This window comes from Lampetra planeri, chromosome 27 (genome assembly GCF_965212315.1).
Source record: "Lampetra planeri chromosome 27, kcLamPlan1.2.h2, whole genome shotgun sequence".
NCBI lineage: Eukaryota > Metazoa > Chordata > Hyperoartia > Petromyzontiformes > Petromyzontidae > Lampetra > Lampetra planeri.
Window position 1 is genome coordinate 7,549,849 of NC_136133.1, and position 17,343 is coordinate 7,567,191.

Sequence of the window (17,343 nt, forward strand, 5' to 3'; positions counted from 1 at the left end):
TGTGTCGCTGGCAGGCTCAGGCGGGGCCCGACGCGCCGGCTCGCGATTGGCCGGGAAACCGCGTCACCTTTGGCCCAGTCGTCACCCTCGAACCACGCCGACGCAAGTTCCATCGACCGATCACGGTGAGCGCTTTGCACGGCCCTTGCATGCGCACAGAGAAGTTGGCATGGATGCACGCGGTCGGGAAACGCAGAGAGCTCTCCAACACACCGAGAAGTGCGCAGAGAACACGCGGATTTAAAGGACATGCTTAGAGGAAGAGACGTTAACACGTATGCTTTCGCGACCAATATCATCCATAATAAAATGTACGCGATCTAAACCAAAAAAACCTGTATTATGGAAGACGTCACCACATTGATCTCCATCTAGCAGTGGATAGACCATCGTGATGATAGTCACACAGAGAGAGGAGCCCGTGGATCAGAAGACACGCGCAGTTGGTGTAAAACGCACGCGGTTGTTGCGTTGTGCAGTGGTTGCGGTTGTTGTTGCTCCATTGTGTGCATGGTTGTGGTTGTGTTGTGCAGGTGACAATGCCACTACCACAACCGCACGGGACACCAGCCGAAACGACGCCCCCGCGCCACCACGGCAACCTACGCCTGTTGTGCAGCATCGCCGGTACAAGTGTATGCGTGTGCGCGTATCTAAACGTGTGTACACACGCCCACGTGTGTGTACGCGTATGTGTATGCGCAGTGGCGGCTCCTGCAAAATCTCTCAGGGGGGGCAAATGTCTGGATGATTGATAAGGATAAGGTCCACCCATGCAATGGATAAATTAACAGCTTAAGCATGTAAAGGCAACTTCACTTCTTTAATATTAATGAAAAATAAAGTGACTCTTACAATACATCTTGTTTGTTTCTATACTCACTATTAATACAATCCACTCAAGTTTATTTTATTAAAGATTCCACTAGGTGGCGACAAATAATATTGTTGGATGAAACGTGCTTACGTATGATGACGTAAGCACGTTAGTGCGAGCCCTCCCGGAAGCCATAGAGAATGCATTGCAGCGCCCCCCGTTCGAAAAAAAACATCTTTGAATGTAAGTCTATGGGGCCACTCGGGGCGATTCTCAGCCGGAGTGAAATCGCCCAAAAAGAGGCGGTACTCCACAGAACGTGACTTGACGCTGATTGGACTATATCTAGAGGCACAGTGACGGCTAGCGTGACTCTGTGGTTGAATGACATTGGTGGTGCGTCGCCCAATCGCCCTAATGAAGAAACCGCCCCTGTGTATGCGTGCGTGTTTGTGAGCGGTAGTGTAGCGGCTGGCGCGCTGCGCTAGGAACCTGTTGTCCCGAGTTCGATTCCCGCTTACGGCCAACACCAGTGACGATTATCTGAACTGGTCCTGGGCCTCTCCTAGGTCTACTCGGCCTCAAATGAGTACCTGGTGTGATGTGTAAACATCGCCACTGGGGAGACAAAGACGTCCGGGCGTGCTGTTGGCCACCCACCCCCTCGTGTGCTGTGCCGGCCTTCACAGGTGCTCGCTAACAGCACTTGCCCAAACAGTCTATTAAGGCTATACAGGAGATTTTTGTCTTTTTTTTGTTTGTGGTTACGGGCGGCTCAGCCTTAAATGAACACGTGGTACAATATATAAACGTCAGCATTAGGAAGACAAAGGCGGCCAGGTGTGGTGCTGGCCACCTACCCCCTCGTAGGTGCTGCTTGCAAAGGGCCCTTTGCCCCAGCAGCCTGTGTGGGCTGCACGGGTGAGCTTTGCTTTTATTGTTGTCGGTAGGAGGCGTTGCTCCGGCCGTGTGGGAGGACATCACGGACACGACCCCACTGACCGTGTCCGGAGACAGCCTGACCTTCCAGACCAGCGTGTCGGCACGGTAACCGCATGCGCGCACACACATGGGCAGTGGCGCACACACACACGCATACGTGGGTACATGTCACAGCACGTGGGTGCTGTCGTTGATTCGGGGTGTACCAGCGTGTACCTGTGATGGGTGGAGTGGTGGAACACCGGTAAGTGCACCGCGCTCCGATACCGGCGAGCAGAGTTGGATTCCCGCTCACGACCAACACCGGTGGCGAATATCTAAACCGATTCTGGGTTTTCTCTTGGTCCAATTAGTATTTGGTACAGTGTGTAAACATCAGCACTGGGGAGACAAATACGGCCGGGCAAGGCTCTGGCCATCCACCCCCTCGTTCTGGCCTTCATATGTGCTTGCTAACAATTGCCCTAACAGTCTGTAAAGGCTATGGCGGCGGGTCTTTGTCTTTGTAGCCAACCCACGGCACCTGGGTCTGTCCCGTGGCCTCCTGCCAGCAGACATCCTTCGCCACTCCACGTGGCCTCAAAGTGCACTGAGCCCGGCACAAGCAGTGTGGCGACGTCACTGCCACTTAGTGGGCAACGGCGATTGCCGTCGCATGTTGTTATAGTCGCTGTGATTGTAATAGGTTTTTACCCTTTCAACTGGTACAAAAACTGACACCTTTATACAAGGCATCATGTTTGCAATAACCACAACACAAGCAGTCAAAATGAAAACAAAAGGCGTCTTTTGGCGTCATCTGGTCCAACACCAATGGAGACTAGGCTCTAAGAAAAGCTGTCTCGGTTGTGGACCAATCAACTTCAAGGACAGTGCATATCATTATCATCATCAGAGTTGTTTCTTTTTGTTTGCATTTTGACTGCTTGTGTTGTGGTTATTGCAAACATGATGCCTTGTATAAAGGTGTCAGTTTTTGTACCAGTTGAAAGGGTAAAAACCTATCACTATATTTTGCCACTGGTAAAGGAGGTCTCATAGTGTAGTCGCTGTGATGTCACGTTTTCCCGTGGTCACCACCCGCCGACACCCCCCCCCGCTCCCCCTCACCCACCGTGGTCAACCACGTGGTCATTCCCCCGCGGTCGCCCCCCCCCCAACCACCGCGCAGGTTCTGGCCGGTGCTATGCACGGCCGCCCGCGACGCCCCGGCGCTGGCCCCCCTGGCGTACGGCGAGCTGTCCCGCGTGCCGTACCTGGCGCACTTCCGCGTGTGGGCTCGGCGCCACGACGCCGACCCGCGGCTCGCGCGCCTCTCCTGCGCCTGCGCCTGCGAGGAGCGCGACGCGGGGGGCGGCGGGTCAGGGGGGGGCGCTCCCGCGCGGGCGCGCCACACACAACTGGCTCGCAGCAAGACGGTGGAGGTGAGCGCACGCACACGCACTGGCACATGCGCTCAGACACACGCGCGCGTGTATGCGTACACCGACGTACGCACGAGCACGGATGCACGCACACGCGTGCGCGAACACGTGTGCACGCGCTTGTACGCATGTGTATGCACATGAGCCTCAAATGAGTACCTGGTGCAATGTGTAAACATCGCCACAGGGAAGACAAAGGTGGCCAACCGAGGTGCTGGCCACCCACGACCTCGTGTACCATGCCGGACTTCATAGGTGCTGATCTCGAACAGCCTTTGCCCCGGCAGTCTGTTGAATGCTGCATTGGGGAACTTTGTCTTTGTGTGGTGCGTGTAGGTGCTGGACGGGGCACCCCTTCTCGTTAGTTGCCAAGGAAACCTGACTCCATTGACCCCACGGGGTCAGGGGCTGTCGCTGCCGTTCCACGCGTTTCGCGAGAACCGCCTATCGTTCGGCGTGAAGGTGACAACAACATCATGTGCATGCGTGTGCCGCGGCGTGTGCGTGTGCCGCGGTGGCGTGTGCGTGTGACACGACTGGCATGTGACACGGCGCGCGTGTGCGTGTGACACGGCGCGCGTGTGCGTGTGACACGGCGCGCGTGTGCGTGTGACACGGCGCGCGTGTGTGTGCGTGACACGGCGTGTGTGTGTGCGTGTGACACGGCGCGCGTGTGCGTGTGACGGGGTGCATGTGTGCGTGTGACACGGCGCGCGTGTGCGTGTGACACGGCGCGCATGTGCGTGTGACGGGGTGCATGTGTGTGTGGGGAGCAGTAGTGCAACGGTTAGTACGCTGCGCTACCAACCCGGCGGCCCGAGTTCGATTCCCGCTCACGGCCAACAACTGTGACAATTATCTGAGCTGGTCTTGTACCTCCCCTAGGTCAACTCAGCCTTAAATGAGTACCTGGTGCAGTGTGTAAACATTGCCACTGGGTCGACAAAGGCGGTCGGGCGTGGAGCCGTCCGTACCGTCCTCGTGTACCGTCCTTCACAGATGCTGCTCGCTAGCAGCATTTGCCTCAGCGGCCTGTGTGGGCTACACGGGGGACCTTTGACTGTGTGCGTGTGTGGTGAGTAGGTGCGTGACCCCAGCCTGGAGCCGTGTGGGCGCCTCTGCTTCTACCAGGAGCCGCGGACAGCAGACGCGACCCCAGTGTGCAGCCTCAACATCACGCTACCGCCTCACGTACGCACTGACACGGTCACGCATACACACACACACGCGTACGTACGCACAGCAGTGGAGGGTAACGCTTTGCGTGTGCACGCCTCTCTCCTACACCCCCCTCCCCCCCCATCCCTCAACATCTCCCGTCGACGTCCACAGGAGCCTCTGGCTGATGAAGATGACGATGTGAGTGACATCGCCCTCTCGCACATCATCAGCAGCACCATGTGCCTACATCGGCACAGGTCTTTGTTCAGTGACGTCGCCACGAGGAGGTGTTAACATTTGTGTATGTGTGTTTGTTTGTGTGTGTGCGTGTGCATGTGTGCGTGTGCATGTGTGCGTGCGTACGTGTGTGGTTATGCAGGAACCCCTGTATGATGAGAGTGACAGAGAGTATCTGACGCCAGGTGGGTAGCGCGCACACGCGTACACACATACACACATACACACGTACACACACACACAAGTGTATGTACAAACACACACCTGCACACACACCTGCACACACACGTGCACACACACGTGCACACACACGTACACACACACAAAGACAAAGATCCCCCATATAGCCTTAACAGACTGTTGGGGCAAGTGCTGTTAGCGAGCACCTATGAAGGCTGGCATGGCACACTCGGGGGTGGGTGGCCACCACCACGCCCAGCAGCTGATGTCTCCCCAGCAGTGAGGTTTACACACCGCACCAGGTACTCATTTAAGAGTCACTGGTGTTGTCCGTGAGCGGGAATCGAACTCGGGTCACCGGATTCATAGGACTCCCACTCCCCACATGCAACAACAACAACAACAACCCCCACCCCCCACATGCACACACATACACACACGCATGCGCACATATAGACAAAGGTCTCCTGTGTAGCCCACACAGGCTGCCGGGGTAAGTGCAGTTAGCGAGCACCTATGAAGACCGGCACTGCGCACGAGGGGGTGATTTGGTGGGTGGCCTGCACCACGCTTGTAACCACACACACGTGTGAGTCTACTGCATATCTGTGCAAGTCAATGGGTCTCTGTGTGAGTATGGGTGACCAAGCTGAGACCCAGGCTCTGGGCGGTTCTGGCTGTGGTGTCTCACTGTGTGCGACGTAACCACACCACAGGAAGAGGACACGGGACATGCCGAGTGTTTGTGTGTGTGTGTGTGCTGCACCCTGTGGGAGCTGTGGGTGTGTGCCGCAAGCTAACCCAGGAGTCTGTGCTCCTCCTGTCCCTCTGTCTCCCACTCTGTCTCCTCCTCTCATTCTCCCTCTTTCTTCACCTCCTCCGCCCTCTCCACCCACTCCTGAGTTTTCCTATTGCTGCGGATTCCACCTGGTTTCTCTCTCGAGCACCAACTTTTCTTTGCTAATTTCTTTGCTCTTTTGTTCTACGCTGTGATGTGCGTGTGCGCGCGTGCCTGCTGCACATACTTTGTGTGTGCGCCGTGTGCACTGTGTGTGTGCGTACTGCCTTGTGTGCATTGCGTGCGTTTTGTGTGCGTGTACGTACTGCGTGGCGTGTATGTCGTGTGTACCGTGGACATGAGCTTGCGTGCCTGCCGCGTATGCGTGACTGTGCGTGGCTGTGTGCGTTCGCGCTCTCTCCTTTGCCGTTCACCACCTGCATTTGCGCTGCGCGTACCTGCGCTCCTTTGTGTTGCGCTGCGTGTACCCGCGCACTGCTTGCGTCTGTGGCTTTGGCAATTCGACCGAACAAAAATCCTGTTTTTTTCCCGCCGATCGGCTCTTGCGGTCACTTTGTTCTCATCCCACCGCAACCTCCACGCAATTCTGGCTTCCACATTGTTTCCGTTGCGATGGTTTTGTTTCGCCATCCTCCGCTCGTTCTGGATTCATTTGATTTGAACCCCCCCCGAACTGGATTCGTCCAAAAAAACTCGACCGACGATGCCGACGAACGTCATCGCTGGCTTCACGGACGCAAACGAACGCGCGGCCCAACGTGGACAGAGGAGGGCACGGCACGCTTGTCTCGCGCCATCGACGCAGATGCCGCCAGCCTCAAGGAGGAGGGTGACGAGGTTCTGCGTGTGACGGCGATCCTGGCGCCCGGAGCTCGCAGTCTGGCAGAGGCGTCGAGCGTCCGGCTCGAGACCGGGGCACCGGCCGATTTTGTGACGAAACAGGATGATGATGACGACGGTAAAGAGGTGAGCGCGATGATGGCGGCGGCGATCGCTGTCGCACGGAGAGAAGAAGAGGAAGAAGAGGACATCCTGATGAGGCAGCGGGCTCCTCCTCGCACGGTCGACATCGTCCGTTCGCTGGCATTTGCAGCGCCGGGTCGCGCCGAGGAAGGCGCCACGTTCGTCACCGCCGATGCTACTGCCGCAATGTCGGCTGCCAGTAAGGAGGACGAGGAGGTGGAGGGTTTGTCGAGCGAGGGCTGGGTGGTGTTTGGAGCACGCGAGGTCTCAGAGGCCCAGGAGCTGGCCCTGCGGGAGGCCAAGGATGAGGAGGAGGATGAGGTCTTTGCTCCGACCCAAACAGTTGTTCGCATGACCATGCTTACGCACAGAACGACAACTCTCACAAAGGCGAGCGCTGCGAAAATTGACGACGTAGCAGCACCTGGCCCAAAAGTCGACGACGAGCCGGAAGAGGAAGAGGAGGAGGTGGAGAAACTGGCGTGCATTTCTCTGTCGGGATCATCTTCCCTTGAGGAGCGAGGAGCATTCAGGACTCCCCCAACGTCGCCAACCGAGCTGGGGAACACGGGGTCACGTGGGGTTGGGACGGAAGTGAAGCGACGAGTTCTGTGGGTGACGAGGGATGGGGAGGTGCGGGAGGAAGATGAGGACGATGCGACCATGGGGCCACGTGGCAACGCGGCAGAAAGGCAGGGCCCGATGCCAACTGACGATTCAGCTCAACCAGAACCCAGCGCCGACCTGGAGGGTAGTAAACAACTGGAACTGAGGCTGCGAATGAAAACAGGAGAGCCAAGGGAGAGTGGGGAGGGACCTGCACAGGAAGTGGCGGAAGAACAAAAACCACCAGAGTTGGAACTGTGGCTGAGGAGCGAACAGGGGACTCGATCACCCACTATCGCCACCGCTATCGTCACCGCGGTCAAAACCCAAATGGGAGTTTCCGGGCACAAGCCAAGCTCGGGATCGGAACCAAAGCCAGATTTGGCATCGGTCCTCGACGTGACGGCTGGATTGGCGAGCCGCGAGTACACCGTCGTGACGGAGTCCTGGGCCAGGGGAGGCCGCCAGGGCGGTGGGCGCGGCAGTCTCGTCAAGCGAGTCACCACGCGCCACATCACCGCCGCCGCAAATGTACGGCCGCCAGTCAGTGCCACCACCGCCAGCGACGGCACAACGATGTGGAAGGAAGGAGATGCAGAGGGTCCAGAGACATCGCTGGAAGGCCTCGGTGCAGCACAAAGGAAGTCAGGTGGAGAGGTTCTGAAGGTCGGTCGAGCCGATGATTCCTTGCCAGAAACCGAAATGGTATCGGCGGAAAGGTCGGCACTTGCCTGCGAAGATCTGGGAAAGCATCATTTGCCAGAGATACCCGAGCCCACATCCTTGGCCTCTGCATTCGCCAAGTCCGCGGAAGGACCGGGGGGCCGGCGGGCAGAGGGCCCCGTCCCCAAGCTCGCCATCAGCACACAGGGGATCACGTTGCCCACCCCCCCGGCGCACTCGGAATGCCGTGCCGTGTCGGTGGTGGTGCCGCCAGGCCGGGGCGTAGCCGGCGCCCTGAAGGACGTGGGTGTTGCCCTGCCCCTGGGCCTCCTGCACAAAGTGGCGGCCGCCCACCCTGAGATGACTGCACACGACGAGGAGGCGGACTTCGCGTTTCACAACGTCGACGGCGCGGACGTCGACGGGGGAGACGCAGGGGCTTTAGTGGTGGAGAGGAGGGTGTGGGTGCGCATTATGGTGTTCGGGGCCAACGGTGACACCGCAGCCAACGAGGAGGCCTCAAGGGTGGACCTGACGGGACTGGTGACCACACCCGTCGACTCATTGCCCTTCGAGGTGTTTCCTCCTCAACAACCCGAGCTGGACACAGAACCACGGCTGTCACCTGCGCCGCAGGATGTCACCACCGAGCCGGTGGGGAAATTCACTCCAGATAATGTTCCTGGGTGGTCAAGTCCTGAGATCGTGACAGTCAAGAGTGGAGTGGAGGAACCGGAACCACTCACGGTGTCCGTGAAGGCCCCCGATGATGCTGCGGTGACAAGGGAAGAGCGGAGCGATGAAGTCACCCGAAAGGAATGCTCAGAAGTTTCAGAGAAGGCGATGGCGGATTCGGTCATGGCGTCACGGCCGTCTGATAAGGATGTAAAGCGCAGGGTCGAGGAGGTAAACCGGAGCAGGAGCCGGAAGGAGATGAAGCGTGAGGAGGTTATGGTAGAGTTGAGCGAAGAACAACGCAAGATGAGGGAGGAGGTGAAGCTCGGAGTGGAGGAAGCCATGAGCCTGATGATGGGCAGGAAGGCCGAGGAGCTGGATGGAATGAGGAGCGAAGAAGAGAAGATCGCACGCGAGCTCTACTCCACCTACCCCAAGGAGAGTGCAGTGGCGGAGGATCTGTGTGAAGATGTCGCGACGAAACCAGAAGAGCGAGGAGAGGATGGGGACACCCCCACCAGAGTCTCGCGGGCCGTGTTGGTCCTCAAAATTTCTCAATCTGTTTCGGAAGAACCAGAAGTACCAGAAAAAACTGAGCTGGAGGAAACGGCAGAAATGGTGGTGGCGGGCGACACAGAGACTCGCAATGGGGTGGAGTGGGTCGAGGTGGACTCTGACTCGGAGGCGGCATATGGAGATCTCTCTCTCAAGGAGAGCTCCATTGTGGAGGAGAAGGAGGCGCTGTCCCCTGCGGAGGCTGACGACATTGCTGACGAGGAGACGGAAAAAGAGGAAGAGGAGGAGGATGCATCGGCTAAGAAGGACGCCTTTGTATACCGTGCAGATACGACTAGAAGTCTCATCGTGGAAGATGAGGAGGAAGTCGAGAAGAAATTAACGTTCCAGGGAGAGACAAGCGAGGCTTTCCAGCAGGACGAGGAGACGACGCGACGGCAACACCGGCACAAGCTCCAAATTGATTTCCCGCGCACGGTGACGATGCAGGTGGAGGAAAAGGATTACGAGGAGAAGGAGGCGGGCGTGACGAGGTGTGTGAGGATGAGAAACCTAAAGAAGAGCGTCGTGTACCAGCTAACCGGGGCCAGCGGCGAGCACGTGGTCGTGACGCGGAAGAGGACGCAGAGCGACGAGCCAACGCCGCGAGACCATGGGAAACTCCGGAGCCTTCCTGGCGAGGTGCAGCGGATATTCGTCAATGACGATTACGACAGCGGCGACGAGGAGGAGGAGGAGGAGGACAATGGAGAGAATGAAGACGAGGCAGGAAGGTCGGAAGAACGCTGGGTTAGTCGACTGACCCTTGGCGGCAGACGGAAGGCGGTGCAGACAAGGGTCCTAAGGGAGGAAGTCACGGTAAGAAAGGAAAAGGTGATCGAAATATTCCCCTTTGGTGGCCACACCTTAAAGAGTGTCACTGGTGAAGAGGAGACCTACAAAGAGGGTAGGAGAACCATGGAAGAGGAGGCTCCCGGGGAAACGACCGAGCTGGTCGGCATGGAGGATGAGGAGGAGGAGGATGAGAGCTCGGAGGTTCCGTTTCCAACGCCGGACACGCCGAGTTCGGAAGAGGTGACGTACGAGGTATCGACGAGCGCGGCAGCCAGGGTGACCAGAGCGGCTGACGACGACGACGACGACGTGGACAGACGCACCTCGGCATACGAGGTGGAGGAGGCCATTCCCGAAGAGACGGAGGATGACGCGGAAGATGAAGCTGACAGCAGGAGAAAAGGCGGAGCGGTGGCGGAACGGGAAGTGGTGACCATGGGAGTGACGTTGTGTCGCTTCCCTCTCACCAAACTTGCCACAGTGGTGCGGCGGAGGTCGGAGATGGAGCGTGAAGATGAGGTGGGGGTGGTGGTGGTAGGGGAGGCGGAGGAGGAGGAGGAATCGGCAGTCATGGAGACAGAAGCAGAGGGGAAGAAACCAGAATCGGTTAAACTGCAATCGGAAAAACTGGAAGCAAAACTAGAACCAGTGAAAATTGAACCAAAGCCAGATCCAGTGAAACTGGAGCCAAAACCGGAACCAGTGATACTTAAACCAGAGCCAGTTAAACTAGAGACAAAACCGGAACTAGTGCAATTGGAACCTGTAAGAATGGAGCCAAAGACAGAACAAGTGAAACTAAAACTAAAACCAGGTCCTGTTAAACTGGAGCAAAAAACAAAACCAGTTGAACTGGAGTCAAAACCAGAACCAGCAAAATTGGAAACAAAACCAGAGCCAGTTGAATTGGAGTCAAAACCAGAACCAGTAAAGCTGAAACTAAAACCAGAACCAGTTAAACTGGAGCAAAGACCAGAACCAGTGAAACATAAACCAGAGCCAGTTAAACTGGAGACAAAACCAGCGAAGCTTGAACCAAAACCAGTACCAGTGAAATTGGAACTTGTAAAACTGGAACCAGAGGCAGTTGAATTGGAGCAAAAACCAGAACTGGTAAAACTGCAACCAGAACAAGCGAAATTGGAGCCTGTCAAACTGAAACCAAAGACAGAGGCAGTGAAACTGAAACTAAAACCAGAACCTGTTAAACTGGAGCAAAGACCAGAACCAGTGAAACTGGAACCAGAACCAGTGAAACTGCCAAAACTGGAACCAGAACCAGAGGCAGTTGAACTGGAGGCAAAACCAGAACCAGTAAGACTGCAACCAAAACCAGAACCAGTGAAATTGGAGCCTGTCAAACTGGAACCAAAATCAGAACCAGTAAAGCTGAAACTAAAACCAGAACCTGTTAAACTGGAGCAAAGACCAGAACCATTGACACTTAAACCAGAGCCAGTTGAATTGGAGTCAAAACCAGAAGCAGTGAAATTTGAACCAGAACCAGTAAAACTGGAACCAAAACCAGAACCAGAGAAAATGAAACCAAAACCAGACACGGTGAAACTGGATCCAAAATCAAAACCAGTGAAACATAAACCAGAACCAGATAAACTGGAGACAAAACCAGCGAAGCTTGAACCAAAACCAGTACCAGTAAAATTGGAACTAGAGCCAGTGAAATTGCAACCAAAACCAGAACCAGTGAAATTGGAACTTGTAAAACTGGAACCAGAGCCAGTAAAACTGCAACCAAAACCAGAACCAGTGAAATTGGAGATAAAACCAGAAGCAGTGAAATTTGAACCAGAACCAGTAAAACTGGAACCAAAACCAGAACCAGAGAAAATGGAACCAAAACCAGACACGGTGAAACTGGATCCAAAATCAAAACCAGTGAAACATAAACCAGAACCAGATAAACTGGAGACAAAACCAGCGAAGCTTGAACCAAAATCAGTACCAATAAAATTGGAACCAGAGCCAGTGAAATTGCAACCAAAACCAGAACCAGTTGAGGAGGAGCAAAAACCAGAACCAGTAAAACTGCAACCAGAACCAGTGAAACTGGAACCAGAACCAGAACCGGTGAAATTGCAACCAAAACCAGAACCAGTTGAGGTGGAGCAAAAACCAGAACCAGTAAAACTGCAACCAGAACCAGTGAAACTGAAACCAGAACCAGTGAAATTGGAGCCTGTTAAACTGGAACCAAAGCCAGAGCCAGTTAAACTGGAGTCAAAACCAGAACCAGCGAAATTGGAACCAAAACCAGAGCCAGTTGAATTGGAGTCAAAACCAGAACCAGTTAAACTGAAACTAAAACCAGAAACTGTTAAACTGGAGACAAAACCAGCGAAGCTTGAACCAAAACCAGTACCAGTGAAATTGGAACTTGTAAAACTGGAACCAGAGCCAGTGAAATTGCAACCAAAACCAGAGGCAGTTGAACTGGAGCAAAAACCAGAACCTGTTAAACTGGAACCAGAACCAAAACCAGTGAAACTGGAGACAAAACCAAAACCAGTGAAACTGGAGACAAAACCAGTGAAACCAGAACCAGTGAAATTGGAAGCTGTCAAACTGGAACCAAAACCAGAACCAGTGAAACTGGAACAAAAACCGGAACCAGTGAAACTGGCAAAAAAATCAAAACCAGTGAAACTGGAGACAAAACCAGTGAAACCAGAACCAGTGAAATTGGAAGCTGTCAAACTGGAACCAAAGCCAGAGGCAGTGACACTGAAATTAAAACCAGAACCTGTTAAACTGGAGCAAAAACCAAAACCAGTTGAACTGGAGTCAAAACCAGAACCAGCGAAATTGGAACCAAAGCCGGAGCCAGTTGAATTGGAGTCAAAACCAGAACCAGTAAAGCTGAAACTAAAACCAGAACCAGTCAAACTGGAACCAGAACCAGAACCAGTTAAACTGGAACCTATCAAACTGGAACCAAAGCCAGAGGCAGTGAAACTGAAACTAAAACCAGAGAAACTGGAACAAAAATCTAAACCAGTGAAACTGGAGACAAAACCAGTGAAACCAGAACCAGTGAAATTGGAAGCTGTCAAACTGGAGCCAGAGCCAGCGAAATTTCAATCAAAACCAGAGGCAGTTGAACTGGAGGCAAAACCAGAACCAGTAAGACTGCAACCAAAACCAGAAGCAGTGAAATTGGAGCCTGTCAAACTGGAACCAAAGCCAGAGCCAGCGAAATTGGAACCAAAACCAGAGGCAGTTGAACTGGAGGCAAAACCAGAACCAGTAAGACTGCAACCAAAACCAGAACAAGTGAAATTGGAGTCAGTTAAACTGGAACCAAAACCAGAGGTGGTGAAACTGAAACTTAAACCAGAACCTGTCAAACTGGAGACAAAACCAGCAAAACTTGAGCCCAAACCAGAACCGGTGAAATCGGAAGCTGTCAAACTGGAACCGAAGCCAATGAAAGTGGAACAAAAACTAGGACCGGTGAAACTTGAATCAAAACAGGAACCAGTGAAACCAATCGAACCAAAACCAACAGCACAACCAGAACTGAGAGCAGAGTCGGTTGAGAGAGAACCGCTCCCCGTGCGGTCGGAGCCCGGAGCAGCGGTCACCGATCACAGCGATGAGATCCCTGCCATGGGCCCAAGCCCGATGGTGAGCTCGGCCCGCAGGGTGACGCGCAGTGGGGCCGGCAGGGCCAGCAGGGCCGGCATGCCGTTTCTGCAGCTGCGTGGCCTCGCGTCTCCCCGCGACCCGGCGGCCGAGCGTCTGATTCGCTCTCCGCCGGCCGGGATGTTGGCGGAGCCGCTCATCCTCGTGGAGCCGCCCTCCCCGCTCCCGCCGGCCTCCGACGAAGACGGCTTCCTCTTCTACCTAAGTCCTGAAGGGGCGGCGGTGGCGGCGGAGGAGGAGGAGGAGAAGGAGGAGGAGGAGTCGGAGGAGGAGGAGAAGGGAGGGCAAGGGAGCACCCTGGACAACCGTCAGGGAGACAGCGTAGATGAGGGGGGGACAGACGCGGGGTTGACGCCGGCGAAGGAGATGCACGCAACAGGAATATCGCTGCGGTTCGACAAGCGCATCTATGTCTTCAAGATGACGGAGACGGGAGTAGGAGACATTGCTGAATCGATGGAGGTGGAGGAGAAGGAGGCTGAGTCGCAAAGTGGCGACACTGGGGATGAGAGGGAGACGGAGACACCAGAAATTGTTGAGGAATCCACTCGAGAATTGACGCCACTCGAGGAGAAATCTGAGACTCCGCAGGGAGTCTCCACGGATGAGTTAACGTCGCAGGACGCCACGTTCCATGATGCGACATCTCGCGACACAAGCTCACAGTACGTCACCTCTCTCGACGTGACCCCTCTCGACGTGACCCCTCTCGACGTGACCCCTCTCGACGTGACCCCTCTCGATGTGACCCCTCTCGATGTGACCCCTCTCAATGTGACCTCTCTTGACGTGACCCCTCTGGATGTGACCCCTCTCGACGTGACCTCTCTTGACGTGACCTCTCTCGACGTGACCTCTCTCGACGTGACCTCTCTCGATTTGACCTGCCACGAAGTGACCTCCAGGGAAAGCGAGAGCAGCGATTACTACGACGTTGCCGAGGAGATGGGATCGACGGATGAATCTGTCTCGGACAGCAGCTGGGGAGGAGGCACGGGGACTGTCGCTACGACGACGGCAACGACGATGGCTAAGACGACGACGACGACCGAAGAGAAAGAGAAGAAGAAAAAGAAAAAAAGGACGAAGGTGTTGGTGCGGAAGACCACGAGCACCGCCAGCACGAGCACCACGACGATGAGATTGGACGTGCGCAGGGAGACGACGCAAACGCAGACCGAGTGGGAGGACGTCCGGCGCGGTGCAGCAGCGTGCAACGGCACTGCGGCCGGTAGCGGGCCGCAACCCGAGGAACCAGCGTGGAGACGGGGCCACGAAGAGACGCCGGAGGGCACGGCGAGCGAAGACACCAGAGAGGTCGAGGAGTCCGGGACGGTGGCGGCCTTTGAGACGATTCTCCCGGAGGAGGCAGATGATGCGACAGCGCGCGGCAAGGAGATGAGGATTCGGAAGCCCAGAGAGGCAGTGGAGGTTGTGACGATAGTGCCAGGGGAGGTACGGGAGACACCGAAGGTGAGTACGGCTGGGCCAGACGAGGAGGAGGCCATTGAGCTGCCGAGCGAGGTGGTGTTTGTCCTGCGGAGGCGATACACGCGACTCATCCGACTGTTGCGCCGAACGGTCACACGGACAAAAACCACGACCATCACCATCGTGACACTGCTGTACCTCCTGGAAACAGGTAACCTCCTCAACGTTGGCACCAGCGGGCGCGAGTCTGAGAGCGAGAGAGCAAAGCAACAGCAACACTCACCACATGGGGAACCACAACTCACGAAGGGACCCCCACACATCACTCCATTGCGATGAGAGTGAATGGGACCCCGAATCGCTCCATCGTGGGAACCCGGTTCACTCCATTGCAATGAGAGTGAATGGGACCCCGCATCAATCCATCACTATGAGAGTGAATGGGACCCCGAAAAACTCCATTGTAATGACAGTGAATGGGACCCCACATCAATCCATCACTATGAGAGTGAATGGGACCCCGAAAAACTCCATTGCAATGAGAGTGAATGGGACCCCACATCAATCCATCACTATGAGAGTGAATGGGACCACGAAATATCCCATTGCAATGAGAGTGAATGGGACCCCGCATCACTCTATTGTGGGAAGCGCATCACTCCATCACTGTGGAGGTTGCGTGCTTGTGTGTAGACTGTTTATGCATATGTGGAGGCTGTGCATGGGTGGAAGCTGTGGTGTGTGCATGTGTGAGGACAGTGCTGTGTGTGGAAGCTGTGGTGTGTGCATGTGTGAGGACAGTGCATGTGTGTGGAGGCTGTGTGTTTGTGCAGGCGGTGTGTGTGTGGAGGATGTGCGTGTATAGAGGCTGTGCGTGTGCGCCTGATGGAGTCTGTGTGGGTGTGGAGGCTGTGTGTGGGTGTATGGACGCTGTGCACGTGTGTGCAGTCTGCGTGTGTGTGGTGGCTGTGTGGGTATAGAGACTGACCACCTGTGACCACCCGTGACTGACTGTCCATGACTGCCTGTGACTGACTGCCCGTGACAGCACGTTACTGACTGCCAGTGACTGGCCATGGCCACCGTGTCGTCCGTGTGGCCGTAGACTCAGACGTTGACGAGATGCTGCGAGGAGACCTGCACCTCGCCCTCGTCGCAGAGAAGCTCGACTCGGCCTGGCCTGGTGAGCGCACAACAACCGCCATTCGCCATTTTGTCGCGGTGACGTCACCACAACACTTGTCAGGCCAGGTACACTCCTGTCGCTGACAGGAGGTCAAAGGACAGACCCAGTTGCCAAGGGTTGACTGAGATGACTGGCAGATGCACCACCCGTGCCCCCTACTGTCCCAACTTTTAGCCGCCCGGTCCTCCGCTCATTGTGGTAAGCATCGCCCTTCTGCCCTCCGTTGTTGTTTGAGGGCAACTGCCTCCAAGTGTCCAGTAGCGTCTTTCATGACCCTCTTCCTTAGAGGCCGATCTTGACATCACTGGAATTAGTCTTCGGCAAGTCCACTCAGCTCCACATTCTTCTGTACCGCATCAGGCCATGTCTTCTCCATCCCACGCCACATCCATTTACCCCCTCTATCTGGCCAAACAGAACCTGCTTGGGCATGCGGTGGCTGGGGATGCAGGTTACATGAAGGTTACATGACCCAGCCAATGCAGACTTGCCTGCCAGAGGAGCTCACTGATGGGAATGTCTTCAGATCTTTCAAGGATTTGTGAGTTCCTTGTACAATCCAGCCTGGTTAAATGCAGGATATATTGTAGGCAGGCCAGCCTGAAAGTTTTAAACTGGTACAGATGTTCCACGAGAGGACATTAGGTTCGCAAGCAAAAATAAGGGAGGGCATGATTGGCCAAGAAGACCTGAAGCTTCGTTTGGAGCGACAGACCAGGTAGCTTCCGCACAGCGTTACGCAGCTGACGAAAAGATTATGCCACTTGGCTAATTCGGAGGGAGACCTCTGCTACCAACTGAGGCTTGTCATAAGCACACTACCAAGGTTAGAAAACCTCTCCACTCATCACTCATAGCGAGTTGAAGGGGTGGAATATTGGATAATAAAACATATCCAGGCAGGTGCTTAGTTTTGGTGGGGCTGATGCAGCATGCGCCAGGTTCAGCAGCAGAACCTGCAACTTCTTCTCAGAGAGAGAGCAATAGACACCGGATCATCACCGTAAGTAACATGGTTGACCAGTATGGGGCCATCCTTTGACCGTGCCTGTGCATCGATCAGCTTCCCATTTTATCTTTTCCAGATAGAAATTCCACTGCTACAGCCATGGAAGGTTTCTAAAACTACTTGGTCGAATTTTTTTTTTATGTAGGAGCATCCCTGACGCACCCCAAGGTGAATAGGGAATGGCTCTTACTCCTAGCCACGTAGCTTTACCTGGGCCTGCCCACCATCATGAAGGCC

At 55.2% G+C, this 17,343-nt stretch overlaps 3 protein-coding genes across 3 annotated transcripts in view; all 3 read left to right on the top strand.

Moving 5' to 3' along the window:
• LOC144727910 (uncharacterized) overlaps positions 1 to 17,343 on the top strand; it is an 85,636-nt gene that overhangs the window by 45,098 nt on the left and 23,195 nt on the right. Inside the window, exons 33-41 of the mRNA XM_078607049.1 lie at positions 15 to 125; positions 534 to 627; positions 1,768 to 1,864; positions 2,931 to 3,183; positions 3,520 to 3,645; positions 4,267 to 4,374; positions 4,516 to 4,542; positions 4,724 to 4,766; positions 16,017 to 16,094. Of these exons, the coding sequence (XP_078463175.1) occupies positions 15 to 125; positions 534 to 627; positions 1,768 to 1,864; positions 2,931 to 3,183; positions 3,520 to 3,645; positions 4,267 to 4,374; positions 4,516 to 4,542; positions 4,724 to 4,766; positions 16,017 to 16,094 (937 nt within the window). The remainder of the gene's footprint in view (positions 1 to 14; positions 126 to 533; positions 628 to 1,767; positions 1,865 to 2,930; positions 3,184 to 3,519; positions 3,646 to 4,266; positions 4,375 to 4,515; positions 4,543 to 4,723; positions 4,767 to 16,016; positions 16,095 to 17,343) is intronic.
• On the top strand, positions 5,898 to 11,561 carry LOC144727848 (uncharacterized). Its single transcript, XM_078607003.1, has 3 exons — positions 5,898 to 5,907; positions 6,327 to 11,467; positions 11,553 to 11,561. Exons 1-3 carry the CDS (start codon positions 5,898 to 5,900, stop codon positions 11,559 to 11,561), a joined length of 5,160 nt encoding a protein of 1,719 aa, XP_078463129.1.
• On the top strand, positions 11,629 to 15,250 carry LOC144727881 (uncharacterized). The gene is made up of 3 exons (XM_078607017.1): positions 11,629 to 13,702; positions 13,844 to 14,497; positions 14,657 to 15,250. The coding sequence occupies exons 1-3, from the start codon at positions 11,666 to 11,668 to the stop codon at positions 15,248 to 15,250; spliced, it is 3,285 nt and encodes a 1,094-aa protein (XP_078463143.1). The 5' UTR covers positions 11,629 to 11,665.

What these genes read in the sequence shown, in the direction of transcription:
- LOC144727881 (XM_078607017.1), top strand. Translation starts at nt 11,666, where the DNA reads ATGGAACCAAAACCAGACACGGTGAAACTGGATCCAAAATCAAAACCA. An exon ending in TAAGTCCTGAAGGGGCGGCG is followed by an intron (nt 13,703 to 13,843) that starts GTGGCGGCGGAG and finishes ACGCCGGCGAAG; the next exon opens with GAGATGCACGCAACAGGAAT. An exon ending in GGACTGTCGCTACGACGACG is followed by an intron (nt 14,498 to 14,656) that starts GCAACGACGATG and finishes ACGCAAACGCAG; the next exon opens with ACCGAGTGGGAGGACGTCCG.